Source organism: Ipomoea nil, unplaced genomic scaffold (assembly GCF_001879475.1).
Source record: "Ipomoea nil cultivar Tokyo-kokei standard unplaced genomic scaffold, Asagao_1.1 scaffold2494, whole genome shotgun sequence".
Taxonomy (NCBI): domain Eukaryota; kingdom Viridiplantae; phylum Streptophyta; class Magnoliopsida; order Solanales; family Convolvulaceae; genus Ipomoea; species Ipomoea nil.
In genome coordinates this window covers 1,682,478-1,697,098 of record NW_017618922.1, presented here as the reverse complement: position 1 = coordinate 1,697,098, position 14,621 = coordinate 1,682,478, and the positions used below count along the sequence as shown (strand labels likewise).

The following is a 14,621-nucleotide window of genomic DNA, read 5'->3' as shown; positions in this document are numbered from 1 at the left end:
CAGCACCACCACCCCACCACTGCCGCCGCCGCCGCCACCACCACCACCACCATTGTAACACCCCCAAAACAACAAGACTTAAAACGAGTCTTAACACCTGCAGATCAAGCACAAAACTAGCACAGCGGAAGATAAAAAGATAACTGGATAAAAGGAATCCAAAACGGGGTGTTATGCCACGTATACCACACTTGGTATACGCTAAGGCGATAATCTGCAAGTGTAACACTATCCCAAAAACAACAAACTAGAACAGTCTAAAGACATTGGCACACAGGCCTCAACAACACTGTCTAAAGATACGGGTGCTAAGCTACCGGCTCTAGACATCGCGCTCGACTACGCATCACCTGAAAGATACAAAGATAAACATCGGGGAGACGCCCGGTCAGCGAAAGATGCTGGTAACCCACCAATACCGTTAAGTATCATAAATAGGTAGATATATAATATGAAAACCATTTTCGAAACAGAATACATATATATAAGTCAAAAGCCAAGATCAAAAGACAACGCAAGACTCACCACTCACAAGGATAAAATCGGGAACACATCCCAAACCACAAAGTTTAACCACACACAAGGATAAAGACTCACCCAACGGCAACACATGCCAAAACACCACACCACAAGCCTCCGTGACTACACACGTCACGAGAGAAGAGAACTCACCACAACAACGGCTTCACAAGCCCTCGTGACATCACACATCACGAGTTGATATGCCTTCCTTATGCCCTGTTCCAACCTTATGGCTACCCCCAACCTTGTACCTTCGGTACCAACCATTACCTCCAGAAAGCCCCTGTACAGCCAAGTCCAACCTTATTCCTCCGGGACCGTCGTCCCCCACCTATAACCACCAACGAAAACCCACCAATTCACGGCAACACATGTCCGGATAACACAATATTATCCCCCAAACACGTGGACTCAGCCACAACTCCATGAAATCACGTCACGGCCACCACGAGGACCGCTGCAATACCTTGGTGACTAGTGTCCCATACCACTAATCGTGCAATCCAGGTAAAGCCACACACGCACCACCACTCACACGAAACGAACAACGGATTGCAAGAGAAGGTATGAAACATACTCAATCAAGAGACAGGTCACCACCCATCGACAACAACGACGCTAGCATTAAGATAATAACTAGCAAGCTCAACAACGAGGAAACTCAAGATAGTTCCGAGGAACACACAAGACACCACACGGTTCAACGAAACACAATGTTGAACACTTTGCACGATTCACAACACCAAAGATCCTACATGGATACCTACCATAAAGCTCTAGACCTACGAAACATCAAGAAGACGCTCAAATAGTTCCACAAAAGAACAACGGGAGGCCAAAAGATCAAACACCGAGACAAACAAATCACGGGGAACAAATCCCGAACCAAACGCCACCGTGTACCCGCGGGTGGACCCACGGGTAGTGCCCCACCCGTGGTCCCGCCCGCGGGTACACTACCCACAAGGCATATGTTCCCCACGGGTAGGCCGGCGGGTGGTGCCCCGCCGCCGTTCCGCCCGCGGGTACATCCCTGCACAACAACAAATCCCTTCGGGGATTTTCTTCTCCAAACACAAATTCAAGTCCAAAACATGCCAAAACTCACCAAGCACAACAAAATGACTTGAACCAAGGAAGATGCCAAGCAATGGCACAAGGGAAACCTAAACACAAGCTCTAGATATGCAATATCACAAGATAAATGCATAAACTCTCACATTTCATATCAAAACACAAGTAGAAGCCAAGAAGTCATATATAGGTAAGCAAAATAGGTTTTGTAGAGCATGGGTTACCTCTTGAAGACCAAAAGACTCTTCTTACACCACAACAAGCTCTCCACTAAGCTCACTAGCCAAACCCACTTCAAGATCAAACCAAAAGATCATAAAGATTCAACCTTTAAGAAAAAGACAACCAAGATGGAACCAAAAAGACTAGACAAGCTTAGATCTTACCCTTCTAGATGCCAAAATAGAGGAAAGATTGAATCTTGGAAGCAAAACTTGGAATCTTGACAAAGGCTTCTTTTGGCTTGAAGAACAAGCTACTCTTGTTTTCTAGAGAGAAGGTAGAGATATTTTCTAGGAAATGTAAGGGAATGAAATGAAGAAGTCTTCTAGGTTTAGGTGACAAAACTAGCTCTTGGTGAAAAGACAAGGATACCCTTACTAACTCTTAGAAAGTGTAAGGAACAAGGGAACTCCTCTCAAGGCACAAGGTACAACACCACTTAAAGATTGACTAGTCAAATACTAGTTCTTGAGTATCAAAAAATCAGGATTTTAGGAATCAATTCCTCAAAAGAAATAGAATTCATTACTCAATTAATTCATGGTTTGGAGTGTGGATTTTTGGGGTGTCACATCCTCTCCTCCTTCAAAGAAGTTTCGTCCCCGAAACTTGGGTACAATGAATTAAGAACGAAAGGTAATAAAGAAACAAAATTGTGACAAGAAGTCCAAGAATATCCCTTTTGGTCAAAAACTCCAAAAGTTCTCACAATGTTTAAAAGCAAAGAGAAAGACATTACGATTTCAAGGATTGGCAAGAGATCAACAAACGGATAGATTGGCATCAAGAACTCTAACCTCAACACAACAACCAACTTCTAGACAACAACCAAGAACTAAACAACTCAAGCAAGCAACAAGGCACACAACAACCAAACACCAAGTTACAAAGGCTAAGAAACAACAAAGAAAGAAACGAACGGGGTTACCACAACACAACTAGAACTCTTCACTCTCTGACTCTTCAGCCTCTTCAGACTCTTCAGACTCTTCTTCTTCGGCTTCAACTCTGTGACTAGAACTAGCTTCAAACCGATCCAGCCTCTGATGCACTGCGGCAAACTGCGACCTCACAAACGCAAAACCCTCGGCGATCAAACTGTTCTGCTGACGAAGCAAAGAGGCGACATCCTGCCCTCTCTTGGTGCGAACTTCTTCCCTTCTACGGCGTTCCTCACCGTCTGATTCACTTACTTCAACTTCAGCGGTCTCCGGTGTTCCTTCTTCTTCTTCCTGATCTGTTTCCTCCTCAACTTCTTCATCACCACCCAAACTCTGGACTGCAAGGCTCAACTTCCTGGCATGAATCTCAAGCTCAGCAGCTAACTCTGCTCTCTCAACAGGTGCTTTCCTAGCAACCTCTTCAAGCTTGATGTACTCACCACTATCCAACAGAAAAAGATTACAACTCCGGAGATTGGCGGTATCCAACACCATCTTTCCCACAGCCTTCGAGGGACAACCATCCACACTAACACCTTTCTTAACCAAGATCCAACTTAACACCATTCCATACGGCAAACTCTTCCAGTTGTGATCCCGGCAAAACACCATGTGTTGCATCATCAAAGCAGGCAGATTGAACTTAACCATATTCTTCAAACAGAAAGCAAAGGTACATTCCAACTTACCCAACAAACTGCTCTTGTTGTTATTGGGCAACAAACAATCTGACACCAACATAACCAAGATCCTTTGTTCCGCAGACAACCACTTCCTTTCCGGTCTCGAAGCTTGAGTGAAACCACTCGTACGGCCAAACAGATAGCTCAAATAGTCACGGTACCCCATGGTATCCGTACTAATCTAAGAATGACCACTGTACTGTGCCACTCCGGTAGCAGACAAACTCAACAACTGGGCTAACCTCTTCTCAGACAACACAACCTTCACACCTCTCACCTTAGAAGTGATCTCAAGCCTTTCACCTTCCTTCGTCACAACGATGTGACAGTAAAACTCTTTCACCAAACTCGGGTAAGTCTCAGCCCTTATGGCGAGAAAACCATCTAGCAAACCTTGAAACTTAAGCAAATCCAACAAGGAACTTGAAAAAGATTCCGGATCAAAAGCTTTACCTTCAAGCACAAGGTAGTGGGCATCCACCCATTCCGCTTTTCTAGCCAAGCTTGACCTCCTAGGCATGGTGAAAGATGATCCAAAGCTCAACAAACAAAGCCCACAACTTCTTCTTCTTCTACCACACTCTCGCGGCTCTCTCTCTCCCTCTCGCTGCTCTCTCTCTCTCGCTCGAGCTCTCTCTCTCGCTGATCGGCGGCACGGCACACAGCAGCACGGCGGCGGCGACGGGACGGCGAAGCTCCGGTGGCGAGGTGGCGACGAACGGCGACGGGCAGGTGGCGCTGGGCGACGGGGTGGGGTGGTGTGTCGGGTAGCTCACGGGCAGGGAGAAGGAAAAAGATGAAGAGAATTTTGGGGAAGAAATTAGGGATTTGGGTGAGATTGGGAAAAAGATGATTAAATTTGGGGATTTTGAACAAAGTGGAATTTAAGGTTTAGAAAGAATTAAAATTGGTTAGGTTTTAAGAAAGATAATAGGCTCAAGTGGTTTAGAGGTTGGGTAGAAAAGAAATTGGCTAAGGTTCAAAACTCAAAGGTTACAAAGAAACATTAGGCTCAACTTTTAGGCTACACAAGGAAAGATTTTGGTAGAAAGAATACTTGGAAAATTTAGGGAAAAGCTCAAGGAATTGTTGTAAGAACAACCAAATCCAAAGGTGAAATAATTGGGCTAAGCACAAGATAACTCAGAAAACACTTAGCAAGAAAAGAGTCTATACTAAGCACTTCAACGAAAAACAAGCCAAGGATTGCCAAACAAAGACAACTACGAAACACAAGATAACACCCAAGGCAACAAAGAACACAAAGGACACTGCGAAACACAAGATAGCACCGAAGGCAACAAAGAACACAAAGCTCTCGGGGACACAAGGATAGGCTCAAAAACAAGGGTTACCTGCTAACTCCTCCTCCACCAGATCCTCCGACTCCGCCTGCGAACGCGCCTGCTAACTCCTCCTCCACCAGATCCTCCGACTCCGCCTGCGAACGCGCCATCACAAAAACTCTCCGCGGCGGCCTAGCTCCAACAGCTCCACGACTCGAACTCACTCCTAGTGCTCCTCCGGCTCCCGGGGGTGGCGGCAACACTCTCTGACCGACAAGCTGAGGACACTCCGCAACTCTATGACCAACAACCCCACAGCGAAAACACTTAAACGCCTGGCCATAACAAACTTGACCCGGATGCACCTTCCCACACTTGCGACAACCAACCGACTTAGCTTGAACTGGAGGCTCCATCCTAACTGGTCCTTGAGAAGAAGATGACACAACTCTAGCCGGAAAACTCGGTCGGGGCTTCTTGAAAGCAAAAGAACCACCACTCTCAACTCTCTTCCTACCCAACTCAAGCGAACTCTTCTGAAGCTGCTGAACACGAAACAGATCCGCGGCACACAGATACGCATCCTTGAGGGAACTGGGTTTACTCACTGTCAACGCTTTTCGTGCCTCATAATTCAGACCGGCAACGAAACGCTCAACCTTGGCAAGTTCTGTAGGCACCAACACCCTCGCGAAGCGCGCCAACTCTAGGAACTTCTTGTGGTACTCTACCACAGACAGAGGTCCTTGCTGCAGATGAAGGAACTCATCAAACATGGCGGCTCGCACATGCGCTGGGTAGAACCTTTCGCGCATCCTGTCCTTGAGCGCAGTCCAATCAAACCCAGGCTCTTCAAGAAAGGCCGGACTCTCGTGAACCCACCACAGATCAGCTTCTTGGAAGAAGTAGAACGTTGCCAGTTCTACTCTCCTCTCTTCGGGACAACCCACCACGGTAAAGATCTTATCAAACACCCGTAGCCACTCTTCAAGGACTACAGGGTCTTCTTCACCAGCAAAGGAAGGCGGCCGATGCCTAGACACAAGGCGACCCACATCACGGTGCCCAACCGGAGGCGGAGGCGGCGCAACTTGATTGTTGTTCAACAGAGCTCCACTGAGAGACTGCATCGTCTGCGTCAACTGATGGAGATTCTGGGCGAGCTGCTCGTTGGTCGGGGTCTTTGGGGAGCGGGCGCGAGGACGAGGAGGCATCGCACTTCTGCTACAACAACAAGGTTACCACAAAAAAACAAGCAAGCAAGACAGAAAACAACACACATCTCACCGCGCAACCTAGAGTCCTAAGCCTAACACTTAACTCCTTAAGGTCGCTTAGAGGTCTCAAAACACACTTAAACACTTAGAAAGTCTAGACTAAACTCTTCCTAGGCTCTAAACCAAGGTTCAAACCTAGGCTCTGATACCAACTGTAACACCCCCAAAACAACAAGACTTAAAACGAGTCTTAACACCTGCAGATCAAGCACAAAACTAGCACAGCGGAAGATAAAAAGATAACTGGATAAAAGGAATTCAAAACGGGGTGTTATGCCACGTATACCACACTTGGTATACGCTAAGGCGATAATCTGCAAGTGTAACACTATCCCAAAAACAACAAACTAGAACAGTCTAAAGACATTGGCACACAGGCCTCAACAACACTGTCTAAAGATACGGGTGCTAAGCTACCGGCTCTAGACATCGCGCTCGACTACGCATCACCTGAAAGATACAAAGATAAACATCGGGGCGACGCCCGGTCAGCGAAAGATGCTGGTAACCCACCAATACCGTTAAGTATCATAAATAGGTAGATATATAATATGAAAACCATTTTCGAAACAGAATACATATATATAAGTCAAAAGCCAAGATCAAAAGACAACGCAAGACTCACCACTCACAAGGATAAAATCGGGAACACATCCCAAACCACAAAGGTTAACCACACACAAGGATAAAGACTCACCCAACGGCAACACATGCCAAAACACCACACCACAAGCCTCCGTGACTACACACGTCACGAGAGAAGAGAACTCACCACAACAACGGCTTCACAAGCCCTCGTGACATCACACATCACGAGTTGATATGCCTTCCTTATGCCCTGTTCCAACCTTATGGCTACCCCCAACCTTGTACCTTCGGTACCAACCATTACCTCCAGAAAGCCCCTGTACAGCCAAGTCCAACCTTATTCCTCCGGGACCGTCGTCCCCCACCTATAACCACCAACGAAAACCCACCAATTCACGGCTACACATGCCCGGATAACACAATGTTATCCCCCAAACACGTGGACTCAGCCACAACTCCATGAAATCACGTCACGGCCACCACGAGGACCGCAGCAATACCTTGGTGACTAGTGTCCCATACCACTAATCGTGCAATCCAGGTAGAGCCACACACGCACCACCACTCACATGAAACGAACAACGGATTGCAAGAGAAGGTATGAAACATACTCAATCAAGAGACAGGTCACCACCCATCGACAACAACGACGCTAGCATTAAGATAATAACTAGCAAGCTCAACAACGAGGAAACTCAAGATAGTTCCGAGGAACACACAAGACACCACACGGTTCAACGAAACACAATGTTGAACACTTAGCACGATTCACAACACCAAAGATCCTACATGGATACCTACCATAAAGCTCTAGACCTACGAAACATCAAGAAGACGCTCAAATAGTTCCACAAAAGAACAACGGGAGGCCAAAAGATCAAACACCGAGACAAACAAATCACGGGGAACAAATCCCGAACCAAACGCCACCGTGTACCCCGCGGGTGGACCCACGGGTAGTGCCCCACCCGTGGTCCCGCCCGCGGGTACACTACCCACAAGGCATATGTTCCCCACGGGTAGGCCGGCGGGTGGTGCCCCGCCCGCCGTTCCGCCCGCGGGTACATCCCTGCACAACAACAAATCCCTTCGGGGATTTTCTTCTCCAAACACAAATTCAAGTCCAAAACATGCCAAAACTCACCAAGCACAACAAAATGACTTGAACCAAGGAAGATGCCAAGCAATGGCACAAGGGAAACCTAAACACAAGCTCTAGATATGCAATATCACAAGATAAATGCATAAACTCTCACATTTCATATCAAAACACAAGTAGAAGCCAAGAAGTCATATATAGGTAAGCAAAATAGGTTTTGTAGAGCATGGGTTACCTCTTGAAGACCAAAAGACTCTTCTTACACCACAACAAGCTCTCCACTAAGCTCACTAGCCAAACCCACTTCAAGATCAAACCAAAAGATCATAAAGATTCAACCTTTAAGAAAAAGACAACCAAGATGGAACCAAAAAGACTAGACAAGCTTAGATCTTACCCTTCTAGATGCCAAAATAGAGGAAAGATTGAATCTTGGAAGCAAAACTTTGAATCTTGACAAAGGCTTCTTTTGGCTTGAAGAACAAGCTACTCTTGTTTTCTAGAGAGAAGGTAGAGATATTTTCTAGGAAATGTAAGGGAATGAAATGAAGAAGTCTTCTAGGTTTAGGTGACAAAACTAGCTCTTGGTGAAAAGACAAGGATACCCTTACTAACTCTTAGAAAGTGTAAGGAACAAGGGAACTCCTCTCAAGGCACAAGGTACAACACCACTTAAAGATTGACTAGTCAAATACTAGTCCTTGAGTATCAAAAAATCAGGATTTTAGGAATCAATTCCTCAAAAGAAATAGAATTAATTACTCAATTAATTCATGGTTTGGAGTGTGGATTTTTGGGGTGTCACAACCACCGCCACCATCACATATTTTTATAAGGGTATTTATGTCTTCTAAAACATATTTCATTTATATTCCTTAAATCAACCAAACACTATAATATAATTCATAAAGTTTATTCCTTCCGCGAACCAAACACTATAATACAATTCTTATTCTATTCCTTGCCTATTCCATTCCTTATGAAATAACATTCCTATTACCTCAAAATTCATTCCGTAAACCAAACATACTATAAATGAAATTGTAATTTCCTCCAACCAAACAATATAATTGTTACCTCCAATGAATTTCAATTCAACTCCAACTTAATTAAAATGAACCAAACAACCCTATAGATCAGGGGGGTCGGGGATGGATGAAGCATAATATTACGGAGAAGTAGAAATTAATTAAAGGGCTCAAATCACCGTCACATCCCAATTAATGCCCCATGCACCTGCGTATCAAGGAAGATACTAAGGTACCCGAAAGTAATGATCAAGCTGATGGAATTTGCAATATATATATAGGGAAGGGATCATGTGCATTTGAGGCTTCCCGTGCGATTGTGCGGGTGGACGCACGTTAAGCATTAATCTGACGCACTTAAAGGACACAACACACGCACATTAAGCACACAAACCTCACGCATGTTAAGCACAAGCCTCACACATGTTAAGTACAAGTCTCACGCATGTTTAAGCACAAGTCTCACGCATGTTAAGCACAAAAACACACGCACCTTAATTAAGTTTTTAAAAACAATTCACATTAAGTACACACTCACGCACATTAAGTACAAAACTCACGCACCTTAAGCACACGACTCACGCACATTAAGCACAAAACTCACGCACATTAAGCATAAAACTCATGCACTTTAAAGTTAGTTTCAACAACTCACATTATGTACACACTCACACACATTAAGCACAAAACTCACGCACCTTAGGCACAATACTCACACACCTTAAGTACAAAACTCACGCACATTAACATTACACACTCACGCACATTAAGTACAAAACTCATGCACATTAATCAACCGCACGGGAAGCACTTAACCGCACTGGAACCTTTCACTATATATATATATATATATATATATATATATATATATATATATATATATATATATATATATATATATATATATATATATATATATATGGAATGGTTCAGGTGCGGGAATGGTTTTTCGTGCGGTTAGACACACTTTAAGCATTAAAATGACGCACATTAAGCAGACAAATCACTACGCACTTTAAGCACACAAACAAAACACTTTAAGACCACAAATTACTCACCTTAAGTACATAAACCACGCAGTTTAAGCATAGAACAAAGCACATTAAGCACAAAACTCACGCACTTAAGATTTTCAAATGGCTTACATTAAGCACAAACTCACACACATTATGCTCAAAACTCACGCACCTTAAGTACAAAACTCACGCATTTTAAGTTTTACCAACTCGTCACATTAAGCACAAAACTCACGTACCTTAAGCACAAACTCACGCATATTAAGCACAAAACTCACGCATCCCTTAAGCACAAATCTCACGCACTTTAAGTTTTAACAACTACTCACATTAAGCACAAAACTCACACACCTTAAGCACAAACTCGCGCACATTAAACACAAAACTCATGCACCTTAAGCACAAGTCTCACGCAACTTAAGCACAAAACTTACGCACATTAAATTTGACTTAGATGCAAAATTACCAAATTGCCACCGCGTTTTTTTTTTTTTTTTTTTTAATTTTGGTAATCCTGGACTTTGATTTAAGCAAGATCAATGACTTAGATTTAACCCCACAACCACACATAAGATTGCGAACCGCACCAGAACCTAATTATATATATATATATATATATATATATATATATATATATATATATAAAAGGAAAATTACGGATGACTATGGTTTGGTACAAATCGAATCAAATGTGTATTGTAGAACCTCATCGATTTCAGAATCGTACGTACAGTTCTAGTTTAGGTTCTAAATTAAAATTTAGGCTTAAGTGTCATTCCGCACCCTGAACCAATTGTGATATGTCATGCCGCACCGTGACCTTTTATATCTGCTGTTTTGATGCACAAACCATAAGAATTTGTTCATCTAGACTTTTTAGCATGTTTTCAGGTTGCCATGATGACATGGCACGGGTCATGTGTTAATGTGGACTTATTTTAAAATTCAACACTCATTTCATGGACTATGTGCTGATGTGGACTGAAGGCCATCCGCACACTGATCTTCAACACTGATCATTATCCCCATGAACGACAGCCCCGACGCGGTGGAGAACTTTGAGGTGGAGAAGAATATTAGCTGCGTCAATCCGGACCCGGAGTTACCTCCGGCGTCGGTCAGCCCCGAGATGATGCCCAATGACCGACGGGAAATGAAGGGTATGATGCCGAAAGTGGCCCCGTAGGCCGCCTGAGCTCCGATGAAGAAGATGACCATCCATGTCACAGCTAAGGGAAGCAAATTCGCCCGCCCCAAAAGAAAGCAGAAATGTCTTCCCATCGTTTGCAAGATCCATAAGGCCCATAGCCTCCCCCTCATCTCGAAGAACTTTGCGGCATAGTCCGATGGAAATCCTCCGAACGGCCGCACCACCAGATTCGCCATTCCAAAGGTCGTTGTAATTATCCCACAGCGATGTGGAGCTTTAGATCAGACCTGAAAACACAAAATTTAAAATAACTACACTCATTATCAGAGAGATCCCAACTGACTAAAAATTACAAGTAAATAAACTAATTAAGGGTCGTCGGTTCCAATCGCCGCAACAGCAGCTCAGCTTCGCCAAGAGGACGCCAGATCTGCTGTGACACTAAATGAGGGAGTATTACTGCCGCCGGAGGTCCAGCACTGTTGCTCCGCTCGTTTGAAACAGACAGCTCGCCGGTCATCACTACAGGAAGTCGCCAACCACCAAAAGCGCAACTGTCTCGCCGATCAAATCTAGATGTGTCTAGTCGTTACTGCTGCTTCCAGGTGCTGCCATCGTTGTTGCTGACCACGCCGCCATCGCTCCACTGCTGCCCTCGTTCATGCCATGGCTGCCGGCGAGAGTGGATACCAAAGGCCTCCGCCTTCGCCTTCGTCGGGGCTCCTGTAGAGAGTGATAAGAACAAATCACCAAGAGAAAAGATGTTGAGAAAGTCAAAAAGGATGCCATGTCATATTTTTAATACATATTTTAAAAAAAAAACACCTCCACATCAGCCTATTATAACTGGTAACTTGATAGTAACTTGTTAAAAAGTCTAGACGAACAAAATTTTATGGTTAGTGCATCAGAATAGCATATATGAAAGATCAGGGTGCAGCATGACATATCGCAATTGGTTCATGGTGCGATTTGACACTTGAGCCTAAAATTTAATATTATTTGATTAAAGTTTAAATAAATAATATTTGATTAAATTTAAACTTTAAATAACAATTTAAAGTTTAACTATATCAATTATTTGTATTTTTTTAGTTTAACTTTGAAGTTTAAATATTTCATATAATCATTTTTAAAACATTTTAGAATGAATATACCTAGAGAAGAAAAATTAATTGTTTAATTTAGATAATTTTGAAAATACATAATTGAATTTACATTAAAAAAAAATGTTTGAACTGGAACCGCCAGTTCCGGTTCTACCATTTCTAGAACCGGGAACCGTCGGTTCATAATCGGAATCGATCCGTGTGCATCCTATTCTCAAATTTTACTCTCAATTTTTTTTTTTTCACAAAATTTGATGGCGAGACCCACATGATGAAAATAACAAATTATTCATTGTCACATAAATGATTAAAAGTGAAGGAGTACAAAATAGGGAGTCCATATAATAGAACTTTGTATATAATTCTTGAATCAAGCACTCATTACTTTTAGGAAAATACTATATGTACTCCAATTTTTTACTTCCAACTTTTACTCCCACACACAAAATTATGATGTAGACACTTATATTGGGACCCACATGAAAAAAGTAGTCTATCAGTGCCTGCCACATCAGGGAGTAAAATTTAGGGCGTATGATTTGGGAGTTCATGTAGTAGAACTCTTACTTTTGTTTTAGTTATATATGATTTGTAAGTTACTCCCATCATCCCACTTATGTGTCTGGTTCGGTTAACAAGACTCGACTGAAGTTATTTTTAATTCAATTTTTTATAATATTAAGTTTAGTATTAGTATATAGAATTTATATATTTAGAAACTACATTAAAAGTACTATTAAACACACACAAAAAAAAAATTAAAATTTTAAAATAATTAAAAAATACAAAAAAAAATAAACAAAGAGGAAAAAGTTGGTTTGACCAATGAATAGTAAGTATGACAAATAAAATGGGACAAATGAAGTATTATATAAGAGGAATATTTAGTTAGTGCACATACTTTCAAATATAATTGTAAGAGCATCCCCAACTCTGTATTTTTGGTGGGTTTTGAAACATGAAAAACCAATGTACTGAATTTACACTGATGTGGAGCATGATTGTTTGGGGTATTTTACTCCTGCAAAAACAAGGTATTTTCCAGTTTTTTTTTTTTAAAAAAAAAGCATCGTGAGACGCGCAATTGCGTCTCGCGGCGCGACCTAGATGGCATGTGTTTTACATGCACCCGCTTAGGCGGTTGAGAGTGGCGGCCACTCTCAATCTTTATTTGTTTTTTTTTTCTTTTCTTTTCGATCTGTTTTGTTTTTCACCTGCGGCAGCTTTCATTTTTTTTTTTTTTTTTTTTTTTTTTTTTTTTTTACATTTAACTTGTTTTTTTATTGTTTTATTTTTTTTTATAAAATACAAAATTTAATAAAACAATTTGAATTAAATTTTGAATGATTTAATTAAAATTAAAATTAAATTCAAAATTAAAATTAAAATTAAAATTTAAAATAATTAAAATAAATAGAGCAACAACGAAAATTAATTTAAATATTTGTTATTATCATATTTATTAAATGTAGGTATGTTTATTTTAATTAATTTTTTATTACAATTATGAATTTATAATTAAAATATAGAGTTAATTATCAAAATGGTCCATTGACTATAGCAAAATTACCAATTTAGTCATCGATTATTTTTTTAATCAATTAAGTCCCTCAACTTTAAAAATATTTACCAATTTGGTCCTCCGTTAGTTTTGCCGTTAGACTTCCGTTAACTTGGGACCAAATTGGTAATTTTGCTATATTCAAGGGACCATTTCAGTAATTTACTTTAGGGGTGGCAATTCGGTCCGGTTTTCCCAAATCAAACCATACCGAACCGAATTGAACAACCGAATAGTAATGGATTCTTGTATACCGAATGGTTTGGTAAAAAACTAAATCGAACCGAATTATTTGGTAAAAAACTGAATCGAACTTAATACCGTTTAAATTTTTTAATAATAATAATAATAATAATAATAATAATAATAATAATAATAATAATAATAATAATAATAATAATAATAATAATGAAGTAAATCCAAGTCCCTTGCTGCGTGCTCTGTCGTTTAGCTCATATTGTCATTGGTATCTCTCGTAAATGTTTTATAACAAAATAGTAAACATTAGTTGGCTTTGTTATATGTTAGACTTTTGATTTATACGAGAGATACTAGTGAGAATATGAGCTGAACGGTAAATGAGGCATTAAGGGATTTTGATTTACTTATTTATTTATTTATTTATTTATTTTATTATTATTATTATTATTATTATTATTATTATTATTAGTATTATTATTATTATTATTATTATTATTATTATCAAATCAACAGTATTTCCTTTTGATTTTTAACCGAATTGTTCGGTATACAATAATTCATTATCGTTCGGTTGTTTGGTACGGTTCAGTTCGGGAAAATCGAACCAAATTGCCCATACCTAAAGTTAATTACTGAAATGGTCCCTTGGCTATAGCAAAATTACCAATTTGGTCCTAAGTTAACGGAAGTCTAACGGCAAAACTAACAGATGACCAAATTGGTTAACTTTTTTAAAGTTGAGGGACTTAATTGGTCAAAAAAATAGTCAAGGACCAAACTGGTAATTTCACTATAGTTAAGGGACCATTTTGGTAATTAACTCTAAAAATATAGTATAGTAAAATGGTGGGTCCACAAAAAACT

At 41.0% G+C, this 14,621-nt stretch overlaps 1 protein-coding gene across 1 annotated transcript; it reads right to left on the bottom strand.

Annotated features, from left to right (window-relative positions):
• Window positions 1-10,693: 10,693 nt before the first annotated feature.
• Window positions 10,694-11,122, bottom strand: LOC109153509 (high affinity nitrate transporter 2.4-like). The gene has a single exon (XM_019301375.1). It carries the CDS (start codon window positions 11,120-11,122, stop codon window positions 10,694-10,696), a length of 429 nt encoding a protein of 142 aa, XP_019156920.1.
• Between the last annotated feature and the right edge of the window lie 3,499 nt (window positions 11,123-14,621).